Source organism: Sander vitreus, chromosome 5 (genome assembly GCF_031162955.1).
Source record: "Sander vitreus isolate 19-12246 chromosome 5, sanVit1, whole genome shotgun sequence".
Lineage (NCBI taxonomy): Eukaryota > Metazoa > Chordata > Actinopteri > Perciformes > Percidae > Sander > Sander vitreus.
In genome coordinates, this window is record NC_135859.1 from 18693231 (window position 1) to 18707537 (window position 14307).

The 14307-nt window shown below is 37.6% G+C and overlaps 1 protein-coding gene across 1 annotated transcript in view; it reads right to left on the minus strand.

The window, feature by feature from the left end:
* Positions 1-3071: 3071 nt before the first annotated feature.
* pdlim5a (PDZ and LIM domain 5a) overlaps positions 3072-14307 on the minus strand; it is a 64117-nt gene continuing 52881 nt past the window's right edge. Inside the window, exons 8-13 of the mRNA XM_078250837.1 lie at positions 13957-14039; positions 10252-10453; positions 8302-8482; positions 6401-6521; positions 6064-6179; positions 3072-5606 (exon numbers count right to left, since the gene is read on the minus strand). Coding sequence (XP_078106963.1) covers positions 5517-5606; positions 6064-6179; positions 6401-6521; positions 8302-8482; positions 10252-10453; positions 13957-14039 — 793 coding nt within the window. The 3' untranslated portion in view covers positions 3072-5516. The remainder of the gene's footprint in view (positions 5607-6063; positions 6180-6400; positions 6522-8301; positions 8483-10251; positions 10454-13956; positions 14040-14307) is intronic.

A 14307-nucleotide genomic window follows, 5' to 3' on the forward strand; every position in this document is an offset into this window, starting at 1 on the left:
TGGGTTGTAGGTTATTCAGCGCCGGAGGCTGTGTTGAGGTTCGTTTTATTTTTTTGTGCTTTCTGAGCCCTTGAAGACGGGGGCTCATTTCACCAAGTCTCAAAAATGAAAGGTAGGTCATTGCTACTACAATATGTAGTCATTCTCCCACATACATCACAAAAGAGAGGGTTTACATTTTTTTCTGATGGTTGATTGAGTATCGTGATTGTACTGATGTGAATATAGTCAGTGTTAATATTTTTACAGAATTCCTAAACAAAACATTCAACAGATGCATTTCCTGTGAACATAATCCAGGAACTGTTAGGTCTGCCTAAAAAACTGTGAATGGAAAATAGCTGCATCTAAATTTAAAGTTGAAGGAATTAGGTTTGTCTGAATGACAACAGCTATCAAGGTCTGTACAATGTCTTTGCTCTCAGTAAAACATACATCTGGTATTATGATGTTTCACCCATTAGAATCTAAAAAAGTGGTGAGTTGAAAAATACACATTTAGTGATCACATTCATGATGTGTGTCACTTTAAAGACTTTTTTGACTATCAGTGATGTATTTAGTTTTATGTCTGCAGTTACTGCTGCCGTTTTGTCCAAGTATCTTTCTGAAAATAGCTTGTAATAGGCTATTATCATCACCATTAAAGTTACTACTATACAGATAATATGGACAAGAGATTGTTCTTTTCTGGTACCCTAAACACATACAATCACTTTCACACTCATTTACACAAATACGATTGGACATTGGCCCCCACAAATTAAAACATGAAAACAATCACTACCACTGTTATTAGCTCACTTTTGGGTCATTTTCCAAATGCATAAAATAGCATTATGTTTTACAATGTATTTCAATTTGAATATAGTTACCATAGACTGTTAATATTACAGTCTATGATAGTTACATAGCACAGTGGCCTGAACTAATGACTTGAGATTATGTGATCCTGGAATAGTGAGTGTATTTCAGACAGTGAGTGGGCTATTTGCCTCTTCTTCTTTGGAAACAATGCAGGTCTACAGGTTAACACTTAAAGGCAAACGCGATGCGGCGCTGAGAAGAATGTAAACACCGCTGAGCTAAATCTCCAACAACCGCACGTGCAGCAGACTGTCAACACCTAACGTTAGCAAACAAAAAGAGCAAAGCCTGTCACACTTTCCAAGGTTATCGCAAAACAGTCGCGAATTAAAAACAGACATTCGAAATGTAATACCTCGCAAAATACTGTTTGTTAATGTCACCCGCCTCCACTTCCAAGTTTACTCACCTAAGGTTACTTTCTTTGTTTTCTTATTTTGATGGAGAGTTTTAGCACTCGGTACTCCGGGTACAGATGCGAGTCGGTCTGTTTTCACGACAGAGTTGTAGTTCCTCTCTCTCTCTCTCTCTCTCTACACACACACACACACACACACACACACACACACACACACGAGGTAACAGTGGTCTCACACACGAAAACCTCTCTCACTCAGCAGTATGAGGGGTGATTCATGCCACAGAGAAGTGCATTAGCAAAGACAAAAGTGATTGAGTGAAGTTGTGCTCTGTCGACTGGCTTCCACAAGCACTCTCTTCTACTAAATAATAACTGAAAAAACTAACTGCGCTGTCTCTTCATAAATTCAGTAACCTTCAGTCAAGAAAAGCAATGCAGAAAGTGGGCTCTGTGTGCTGGTTAGAAAGGAAGGAATGTGTTTATTTGAAAATAACCACAATTATTATCAATTATGAATATTTTTTGCAAAAGACTAAGGCTTATAGCATATTTCTTGACTTTCCACTCTAATACGATGGGACACTTGAACACTAAATGTTGACGATGCCTGCAAATCATGATTAATTATTAAGTCGGCAATTAGCACAACCAATCCCAAATCAGCTATGTAAACTGTCATTGTGTTAAATATATAGGTAGAACATGTGACATACACTGAGGATGATTCCTCTGAATATCACAGTCTTTGTCTAGGCTGCTTGTTTGATGACTGAAAAGGACTGTACCATCATCTCAAACACTCCTGCTCTTAGAAATAAATGTTACATGTCAACTAGTCCCACAAAACTGAGTTGAATAAATTGGGAAAAGACTACTAGAAACCGTACAAGCAACTTTACATGCAAATCTCACCAAACTGTCTTAATCAAATGCTATGCAATTGGACAAGTCTTCCCTCACGGCACAGCTGGAAAAAAAACCTGGGGCACCTATCTTGCCCATCTGGAGATGCAGACCTCATGGCTGCTCGAAAGAAAAAGGTTGAAGATCAGCTAGCGAGTGATCGTATTCTATGGCAGCAGGAGAAAGTCTCCCTGCTGACGGAGACTGAGAAAATGATAGCCTCCTATGTGGCTCTGCTTGACGAGCAAAAACAGTGGAACAACACCCTCATGGCTGCTCTGAAGAAGGCTGAGCAGCAGTTTCAAAATAATCAAGTGAAGGAGTAAGGAGTAAAAGTCATCCATCCTTCAGACTTCAGACTCACATTCTTGGATGATCTTGCAAGGATGAATCTGTGTAAACAGTCTTAAACCCTGTTGAAAACACTTTGAAAAGTGGCTTAGGTAGCCTAAGTGATGTAGGCCTACTTCAGTGTGTACTGTACAACTGCAGGAGCATCTCTTCATCAGAGTTCAACACTATCATCAGATACTCAGTATTGGCTTTATCGTTATACAGCTCAAACTTGAAGAGCTAAAGCACTCTACTCTTGGATCAACCAGAAAACTTTCAGATCTGGCAACCTTTTTTGATCTGTTTTCAAAGTTGGACAAATCCACATTCATGTTTAGGGATTGATGTTTTCTGGGAAAATTTGGTTTGTTAATTTGTCTTGTGAAAACTCAATAAAACTATTTGAATAATAATGACATTCACAGATTCTTACCATCACGTCTTCATTCTACTAGTGCTCCTTTCTCACAGTATCCATTTCATCTCTCTGTTTCTTTCTATCTCTGTCTCCTTTGGCTTTGACCTTTGTTGCGACCCTATAAATCAGAGAGTAACCGTTGATGTAAAAATAACTGAAGAAAGGATGGGAGGCACTTTTAACAAAATTATCAGTACAATTTATTTGCAAAACAAACAGAAACGTGCAAAGCTGCTCCAAGGCAGCTGAGGTCAACGACAAACAAAAGGCGAGCATGCCAGGGTGCAGGCAGAGGCCGATACATGCTTTGGACAGCACTGTCTGCTGACAGTAACAAACAAAAAACTTGAGCGTAGTGGAAAGAGGAAAGACGCGCGGCCTCCTCTTCTTTATCCAGGGAGCTGAACACAGGTGTGCTCACTCAGCAATCACCAACCTGGAAAGGAGAGGGAGGAGGCACACACACACACACACACACACACACACACAGCAAAAATACCAATCCCTACATAACACCTTTCTCAGAATAGTGGAGACATGCGTTAAAATTTGCATTTCACACTGCTTATGTCAGACTTCCCTGTACTGCCAATTGGTTTCTCAAGGCAAGCAATAATACAGGAAGTTTAGCGTGGTAAGATAGTATTACACTGACTAGAAGTAAGCAAACATAAAGAAACAGGATATTTCTCTTGGGGGTTTAAAAGCGCATCATTTATTAAACAACTCAGATCAATTTCAATAGTTGCAACTGTAGTTTTGTAGGTGACAATTATACTTTTTTTAATAACATGTTTGATTACTGCTGCACACTGTCTTCATCCCTTTTAGTCCCATACAGTAAAAACCCATCTTTCTTTAATGATAATTATGTGAAATTAATATAAGTGAGTTTTGCTGCCATTTGTTCTGGTGTTTGAAAACTAAACAAAATAGACCACATGTATCCCTCAGCCATAATGAAAAGTAAATATCTCCAAGACAACATGTTGGGAAGGTTAGTGGACAGTCACGTGAAACTACCCTGCCCCATCCATTCCCAGCTGAGTTCCCTGAAATGGAAAAACCCAGTCACCCAAACAGTTAAATATATCTGTCAGATAAGGCATTTCTCACCTCTATAAACAAATTAAAATATACACTTTACTACACAAGGATTATAGTAGCCATGTTTGACCTAATTTTTCTGCAGACCAGGACAGAAAGAGTGACTCACTTTTATGAAGCATATGGAGGACCAGATCAACCAGCAATAATTATAACATTCAAAATACATACATACATATATATATATATATATATATATATATATATATATATATATATATATATATATATATATATATATATAACATGAGGTAAAATTTGAACATTATTCATTAAACTATATGGCACAATAAAAAACGTGCATTCACATGCAATTGTGAAGATGTCAGTCTATCATAGTAAGTCAAAATACATAGATATATATAATATGGGCTTCATATTTTGTTATACATTTATCTATTTTGTATGTATATTTATTTAATTCATATTTAGAGCCAATTCCGTCCTCCATTAAATCAAGTCTACTTCTCTTTCTCAAGTGCCTTAATGTTGTATATAATAAATGTTACTTATTGTTTTGAAACCAGAACATTTTTGCCAATGTTACAAGTTTCACATGACAAATAAAAAATAAAATACATAAAATTCATTTAAAAAATACAGAAAAAGTTCAAATAATCCTAAGCACTGATCAAAGGCAAGAGGTTTCACCATCACCCCAGACATCCAGCTCACCTGTGTTAAAACAACTATTAGAAGCACAGTTCGGACATTTTTTAATGCAGATTCTATATATAACAAAATATAATAAACACAGGTAATCGGATGGCTAATATTCTCTTGAAATTGTCTTAATAGCTGCGGATTAGACTGTTAAAATTGATTACAGCTACACAAACATTAACAGAAAAGAAATGCCTGCTTAGAAAATAACTTTCCAATATCCTCCTCTCTCTGAATTCATATAGTAAGGGTATGAATATATATTTTCCTTTCTGGTACTGTCTAATTTCAAGCGTTAAATGTGATTTAACAGGTTACCCAAGACTCACTGACAATGGAAAATGTGATGAACTCAACACATGACATGGTTAAGGGAAACTCGAGATTAAACTCTGGATTGAGAAATAAAGACTGGGATCACAAAATCCTATGTATTATTAAATGTCTGACTGTGTTTTCTAGTGCTAGTACACATACACTGCACCATTTGGCAGTAAAACTGTTCTACTTTTCTATGCATGAGCAAATAATGTATAAAAAACGGTGAAAAAATAATAGCTTAAAATCAGAGGTCAGTTTTGGTGAAAAAAGGGTAAAAACAGTGATTCTTTACTGCAAGCTACGTTGCTGCTTATATTAGAAATCACATGAGAAAAGTACTGGAGATTATGTCTTACAATGGGTCTGGGTCCCCTGACAAGAATAACTTCACTTTTACATGTTACAGTGTTTCCCTTTTTCTGACCTCTTTGCTTGTATAAGTGTTGCTTGAGTTTTATTGTTGCATGATCTATTAAGAGGCTCTCCCACCCCATTCACCAAGGGAGAACATATGGCTCCAACATTGTGAGGAAAGTCCAAGATTCATATCTTCAGTGTGTGAGCATGTTTCTTGCAAAGAGGTTTGTCTTTCTTAGAAAAGAAGGTCTGGCCTTCCAGAGTGGTGCAGCACACCTGAGGAAACACACACACACACACACACACACACACACACACACACACACACACACACACACACACACACACACACACAAACAAACACACAGAAAGGATACATAAATGAAGTTGTCCAGAAAACTTTAAATCTCCTCATTGATCACTTTCTCCTTAGAAATTAATGTAAATATGCAAGAAGGTGGATCTATCATATCACTGTGAGAGACTCTGAATCTGCTCCCGACTGTGTTTGTATAATACTCACACACCATGTACAAAAACCTTTATCTATATTCACCAAGTCCAGAAATGGTTAATGTACGTGTGTCATAGAAAAGTTTTTGATTTGGTTAGTGGCAGTGGTTACCATTGTGACTACACATCAATACTGACCCAGGTTTAGGCCCCCTGCTCTGGCCCTTTCTGTGTGGAGTTTGTGTGGAGTCTGTGAATATGCTGTGAGGCCTTCACTTACAGTGCAGACAAAGCAGGTGTCATGCCAGGTGTAACCAAGGGCCTCCAGGAACTTGTCTCCAGCCTCAATGGGGAACTCACAGCCATGGCAGCTCGTCCCAAACACACTGTAGAAGTCTTTTTACAGACAAAGCAAGATGGCATGACTAAACTTCAACAATTTTTACTTTATTTTTCAAACTGAAATATTTGTTTTCTTTATTGTTGGCACCAAAATTAAGGTCTATTCATAACAGAGAGCTACTATTGTGTCTTTCAATACACAGACTTTTTTCTTTGAGTCTGAGACACCCTTCATCAGCCCGGTCAGTGCATTTTTCAAAGTCCTCATCACTCACCTTGTTCACAGTATGGTTCTCCATCCTCCAGATGGAAGGTTTTGTTTCTGATGGGCTGCTGACAGCAAGCGCACAGAAAGCAGTAGACATGCCATGTCTGTTTAAGGGCATTTATTACCTCCTAGGTGCAAAAAAGCAAACACTGTGGTTAGTTGGAGGCATCATACAGTTCATTAAGAGCACTGGTCTTTGTGTGTGTCGGTCACAGTAACTGGAAAATTAGATCCAGGATACAGAGACTTTTGGTGGGATGCTACCATGTTACCTTGCTTATTGGGTCATTATTTGTAACACAGCTGTACATGAAATGTGTCAACAAAAATCGTCCATTTCTATTATCAATCCCTATTTGATCAGTATGGATAAATGTGTCTGTTTTACACGTGAATACACATTCTTTCCTACAGTCTGCCCTTTTCTCATGTCACATTTAAATATTATGGATTTTTTCTAGTGGGGCCACATGACTCAGATTAAAACAGACAAGCTGCTTTCTTTCCCACCCTTAAACTGTGAGAACAAGACAGGACAGGGAATCAGTGGAAAGTTGGTGGGTCGGAGTAAAATGAAGGATTAGAAGAGAGGGAGTGAGAAAGCAGGTTAATAAGAAGCCGTAAGCTGGTTGAAGATGTGTGAGAAATAGAGGGTTGAAAGGCATTGAGGCTAAAAAGGTTAGAACACGTGAGGGATGAATGTCAGAGCTGATATGAGAGCAGAGATCTCAGCTTCCTGACACTCTGGGTTTAATGCTACACCTGCAGCCTCTAGGACACTAAGACTAATTCTCCTAACACCCGAACATGTGCCGCATTCCTGAGTTTCAGTGGTGGTCATTTTAGAAATTCCCTATAGCTTTCTTGCATTGGCCCTCTATGGATTTACCCTGCATGTTTGGGGTCAGAGGTACAATGTGGCAAAAATGCAACAACCTTTTTAAAAGTGATCCTTTGATGATGTCTACACCTGTGCAATTCATGCCCTATTATTATTTGGTCTCAAATTGATAATACCCATTGCCTATCTAAATTAACAAGAAGAAGACAGAAGAAGGTATAAAGCACATACAGTATATTAGTTTAGTGATAACTTTAAATGTTGGGTCAACCTCTATTTTAACTCTCACTCAGAAGTAGAATGTTTTAAGTACAATCAACAAGAGCCACTTTTCTGTATCTTTAATATTTAAAGTGTCTCACATATATATCATATAATCATATAATATCTGGGAGCTGCTTCATGTAATCATGTTCATGCAGTGCTGGCTACCAAACTTCTTTATGCATCCAATTGGCTACTTCAAACACCTCAACCTACAGCTGGCATATAGTGAAAAAGTACAGAGGAGTGAAGACACATGTTTAATCTAGATGCTGTAAACCAGTCTTTACACAACAATACAAACGGTTTAATCTTTCTGAAGCACTAAAGGGGGAAAACAGAAAAACCATAAAACAAATAATGTCAATATGTGTTTGCACTGAATGCCACAGAGGAGGACTATCACTTTTGGTCTCCAAACAACAGGTGGTGGAGTTTGAAAACAATAGCCACACACAATGTCAAGGCCAGCTGTAAAGTAAGTGAACAGGACCAACTTAAAAACCTTCAGACAAATGGCTAAAAGCTTTAGTAACATTGAGGCTTTTATAAATGCTATCTTTCCATGCACTGTAATGCTCAAGTTTAGTTGTCATCTTCATTGTCTTTTGCATTGCAGAAAATTATTTTAGTTAATGAATCTGAACTGTTAAGTGCAGTATACTCTCACACACACACACACACACACACACACACACACACACACACACACACACACACACACACACACACACACACACACACACACACACACACACACACACACACCCCCTACTGCTCCAATTCACTTCACACCAACTCACCCCCAGTATCTTGGCCTGACAGCGACTGCATGTCGGAGCCAAGAAATCTTCATAGCAGTGTTCACAGTAGACAGATCTCTGTTCTTCCACAAAGCCTATATCTGCCAGGGATGTACGGCAGTGGGCACAGTTAAACTCCTCCTTATGCCATGATTTCCCCATTGCTACCAAAAATGGCCCTCTGGGAAAAACAAATGGACAAACAGAGACAAAAGGATTAGTAGATCAACTTTTAAGTTAATAATACCTCTGTATTGACAGAAATTAAACCATATGCAAGAGACACAAGCTAACTATTGTAATTCATTGTATTATCATGACACATGTCTTAAATGCAAAGTATACATGCAAAGTACCACACTGCTCGGCAGTAGTGCTGATAGGTCATGCAGTCAATATGTGCTTTGTTTTCATTGCCATGTCTACAAACAGCCAAGTGAGGGCAAATGGGCAGACCACAAATAAATAAATGAATTAATGACAATGTGAGTAACATAACTCTGTCTAACTTCTACAAGTTGTCTCTTGGTAACTCAGCAGATTTCCTGCTCCTTTATTGTTCCTCCTCTAAGAGAGTTACTACATTGAATATCATAATTTACATCTGATTAGATCTAGTTCATTCTGATGTGATATTTTCAAAATGTGCAGAAAACTGATCATAATGTTTAGAATTGTTTAGTCTTATAATAAATGTGTGATGATTGTACTGTATGTGGTGGTTTAAACAACTAAGCCTTAAAAACAAGAAACCAGCAATATTTGGAAAGGACTTTCAACCAGAGAGCCGGTAGATACAATAATGTATTTAGGAGGGCTGCAAGTGATTATCTTTATTATTGATTCATCTAGTTTTTTTAATACGTTAATTACTTATTCTATTGTAGACTGTGTCTGAAAATAGGGAGAAATGCCACTACTCTAAGACCTATAGTCACATCATCACAGGCTGGTTTTGTCCAATGAACTGTCCCAGACAAACAGTGAAAATACCTCTTATATTTACAATGATATAAAATTCTTCATATCTTTCACATTAAAGCAGATGGCAGAAATCTTTGGCTTTTGTGCTTTAAGAACATAAACAATTAATAGATTTTCAAAATTGTTCCATCAACTAAGCGATTAATCATTTCAGTACTCCATTCAGGTCAATAGTTGCTTCAGAAAAGGAGGAACCCATTTTAGAAATCCAATGTCTTATGACCATCATCCTCTGCTTCCACTCAGACAGCACCTTAGCACTGTCAACTTTGATGATTAGGTAAAGTGGGAAAACAACAGAGACTAATTTACTCCACACAATAGCTGTGCTTATCTGAGCTTTCTCAGATAGTGGCAAGCTTGGCAGCCATTAGCTTGTGAGCTACCCTATCCTTAGTGATATGTAATGTAATGTAGGTGACACAAGTTGGGAGAAAACACTCGTGTTAGGGAAGTCAGGAGAAGAAGAGAGGTAGGTAGAAAAGAGGAAGAGGAAAAGAGTCCACAATGATGTGCCATTGTATACAACTCTGGGTGGACTTACACAAGAGGGAAACAAAAGACAAACCCTGTATTTTAAACCGAAAGTCTACTGCAGGTGCAACTTAATTCCCCTTATCTACACTACATTTAGATCTTTGTAGTTCTACAGTTTCATACAAAGATTATTTAGATATATCTAGACATAAATTATTATTTTAAGTGCCTAACTATACACTGAATAATTGAGAAGTGGACATATTTTCCTTTCCAATCTTAATTTGCTTGAGTACAAATGGATATCTGTGCAGCCAAGTTGAAGGGATTGACTCTTTTTTGATTATCCTTGTGCACGCAGTATGCATGATATGATGGAACTAAACACGATGCATGTCCAATGTTTTTTTTCTTCACAATTTTAACTATAAATGGTCATGACAGCCTCATTCTGATCCGACCTTATTAGCCACAGTATTTGTCCCTCACCTGATGACCATGTTGCAGTGGGCACACATGGGCGCCCGAGTCCCAGCAGGGATGTGTTCTGCCATCTGGACCAGGGTGTCCTCATCTTTAGGGTGGGGCTGAGGTAAAGGTCGGGCTGGGACAGGACCCCTCGGGACACTGGCACTTCCATTACCTTTCAGCCCGAAAGATGGGGTGATCAAACTAGTCCGTGGGCCGTGACCTAAAGAAGATAAAGAGAGATAAAAGGTTATACTGGTTAAGAAACAGAAAGACAGATATGGGACTTACAGCATTCACTTTACACACTTATAGCATCACAAAGGATGTGCGTGCATGTGTGCATCTGTGTTTTCTTCCCAGGTGTGTAAGTTATTTGACCTCTACCCTGTTTGTCTATACACCCAGCAGGTGTCATGACGGTGCATGCAGCTGGCTGACTACTGTTGTCATAACCATGAATTTACCACATCAATCTTCCCAGAATCTTTCCCTCCACCTTCGAAACATCGGAATATAGGAATAGGAATAGGAACTTTAGAAAACAAAAACATTATAGAGATTGTAAGTAAAAGAATGAATAACACTTCAAAAGATGTTGATTGTGATATTGATATGTCTCTAAAAAAAAGTAATAGACGGGATTGTAGACCCACTATATAATTTATCATTTAAAAAGGAATATTTCCTGACAAGATGAAAGTAGCTAAAGTCATCCCATTGTATAAATCTGGTGACACACATATTTTCAACAACTATAGACCGGTATCCTTGCTTTCTTAGTTCTCAAAAATACTTGAAAAACTGTCAGTATGGATTCAGATCTGGTAGATCAACGTCTATGGTATTAATTGAGTTAATAGAAAGACTAGCAAATTGTATTGAAAACAAAAACTATGCAGTGGGGATTTTCATTGATCTAAAATGTGTACTGTTGATCATGAAATCCAGTTAAAAAATGGAAAGGTATGGCATCAGATATGTGGCCTATAACTGGATAAAAGACTATATTGAAAACAGGAGTCAGTTTGTTCAAATGGGTAATCACCGGTCAGTGAGCCTTAGTACTTCCTGTGGCGTTCCACAGGGGTCAGTATTAGGCCCGAAACTGTTTATCCTCTACCTAAATGACATTCGTAAAGTATCAAATGTACTAAAATTAACTGATTTTGCTGATGACAAATATTTTTTGTTGCGGGGATGACTTGCAACAGATGCTGGAAATGGTCACAAAAGAAATGAATAAATTAAAACTATGGTTTGTTTCAAATAAGTTATCTTTAAACTTGAACAAAACTAAATATATGATATTTGGAAGTCGTACTATAAATACAGATGTGAAAATAGTAATTGATAACGAAATAATTGAAAGACTATGAAAATAAATTTTTGGGTGTTGTACTTGACCATAAACTGTGCTGGAAGCCCCACATGAAATATCTGTGCATGAAGATGGCCAGGGGTATTGGGGAAATACCTACACAAGCGCCTTACAAAATATTTGCACATTGCAAAAAAGAGCAATCAGGATAATATATCACACAGGGTATTATGAGCACACTAATCATCTGTTTTTGAATTTACATTTAATGAAATTTGTGGACATTGTTAAATTCAAAATTGCACAATTTATGTTTAAAGTTAAAGAAAATAATTGACCATATAACATACGCACAATGTGTAATGATAGAGACGGGGGATATCATCTAAGAGGACAATGTATGTTCAAACAACCTCTTGTGCGAACTGTGTGTTTCAGTTTGTGGGTTGACCTTATGGAATGGACTGAACAATTACATCAAATAGAGCCATAATATCATTCAGTTCAAAAATAGATTAAAGAAATCAATACTTGACCAATACAGAAAGGAATAGACTGAAACATAGAAATGGAATTGTAATGTAAACGTATTGTTGTAAGTTATTGTAAGACCTGAAATATTGTATGTTGTATTTGTATTTGTTTTGTAATAATATGATGTTGTGAACTTATCCTTTTTAATTTAAATTGTTTTGGTCTTTGGTGAATTCTGATTGTTTGTGTTTTAATTTTGTGGTTTTAATTTTTTTGTTTTCTTTTGCAACATTGATTGTTCGAGATACATAATAAATCAAATCAAATAAAACCTATTAGTCTATTAGTGAAGCTGCCATTAATCATACCAGCATGCACTTCATAAGATTGTATGTTGAAAGTGAAGTTATTTCAGGAATGAGGGGTGTGTGTGTGTGTGTGTGTGTGTGTGTGTGTGTGTGTGTGTGTGTGTGTGTGTGTGTGTGTGTGTGCGTGTGTGAGTGTGTGTGTGTGTGTGTTTGTGTTTTACAACATAGTCTCGCGGCAGTTCGTGAAATGGTCACTTAATTTAATCTATTTGATTTGTGTACACACACATTTATCTTGTTTTTTTCGAGATAGTCAGCACGTTTTTTTCCCGTGATGGTCAGCACGTTTTTCATAATACCAACATTTGCATAGCTGTATACAGCAGGACGGGTTGGGTTTAGGAAAAGAAGAACGGGACGCGGGACAATAACGGGGCACGCCTGGGTTTAAGAAAAGAAGAAAGCGACAGTTGGGTTTAGGAAACGTGACACGCGGGACACGATTCCCGGTCTCCTGGGTGAAAGTCCTGTGTTGTTTGACCCATTCACCACCATTTACAATTTTTGTTGAGTAGCAGTTACATCAGGGAGAGAACTGCCTAGATCATTCAATCCCAGTATCTATGGGCTGAGTGCAGATGGAGTATGGGCATTATACTGCAGCTCTGTGGCTTACCTTTATTCAAAACTCCCGACAGGTCCCTTCAGTAAATATTATCTTTCTAACTGAGTAAAACTGCTGCATGTGTGACTGAGCAAGGCACCACAGGCAAAACGGGGCTTTCTTGCCTGCTTAATGGTCTTCCACAGAGGAAAAAGACGAGAAAAGAAAAAGAAAGTCTGCAATGACCTATTTCACAACATATGTCACGCTTCAACCATGGAAAATAAGCCTATTTCCCCTTGCTAACTGGCTGCAACAACATTTAATTCAACAGCAGTAAATCAGTTTTACACTATGCCAGGATTTGGAACCAAAAATCTTTTTTGTATGGAAAAAACATTATTTTAGCTGTAGGGGGAATATATATTAACCAATCAATCAAAATACATCCATAAAAGAAAATTTAGTTCAAACCCTGAATGAGTTTATTTTTAGGAATCTATTTTGGGGGACTTTTCATATTAGGTATGCATGCATTCACCGTGACTTATGCTAAGAAAACAGTTCAGGCACCTCAGCCTGATTATATACTCCACTAGTTAATTTAGTAATAGAAATACCACAACATACCTACAGTAAAAGCAACTCACGCACAGGCATACATATATACTTTTGTTGGATTTGGCAATGGATTTAGGCAGTAATATACCATTCCACAGATTCATGCAGCAATTGGCTGAATAAAATTATATTTTAGTCACTGAAACCCATGTATGAATGCATATATCCTGTATTTTGTTATGTATTCACAAAGACGGAAATGTTGTTTCAGACAATTAAAAGGACACATGCCAATTGTGGCTTGGTCCCCGATCCCTGAATCATATTTTATACAGAGTGGAAAAATTACAGCTGGCAATAACCAGGGCTCATTGTGGATGTGTAAAAAAGTAAATGAAAAAACATTTAAGATGTGCTGTTATAACAAGTGGACAGAAGAGAACACACACAGTGTTTACCCTGGATTGCAGCAGGTCCTTTGGTCATGGTCTTGACAACTGCAGACTCATGGCTGTTGAGTTCTGGCTCCTCTCCCTCCTCACTGTGCGGAGAGACAAAATGGAAATGTCATGTAAATCAATTAATGTTTTGTAATTAAATTCATTGAATTAAAACAAACCAGAAACATTGCCGCTGCACATTAAACTCAATTTGCAATGCTTGAGTTGCAAAATACATGGTTATTCACGGTTACGTTCATTCAGAGTGATGAGTACATACTAGTCTGTCTTAGTTTCTGTTATTTACAAAGATGTCATTCCCAGCTAAATATTTTTTGAGAGCCCACTGTACTCGTAGCCATTAGAAGA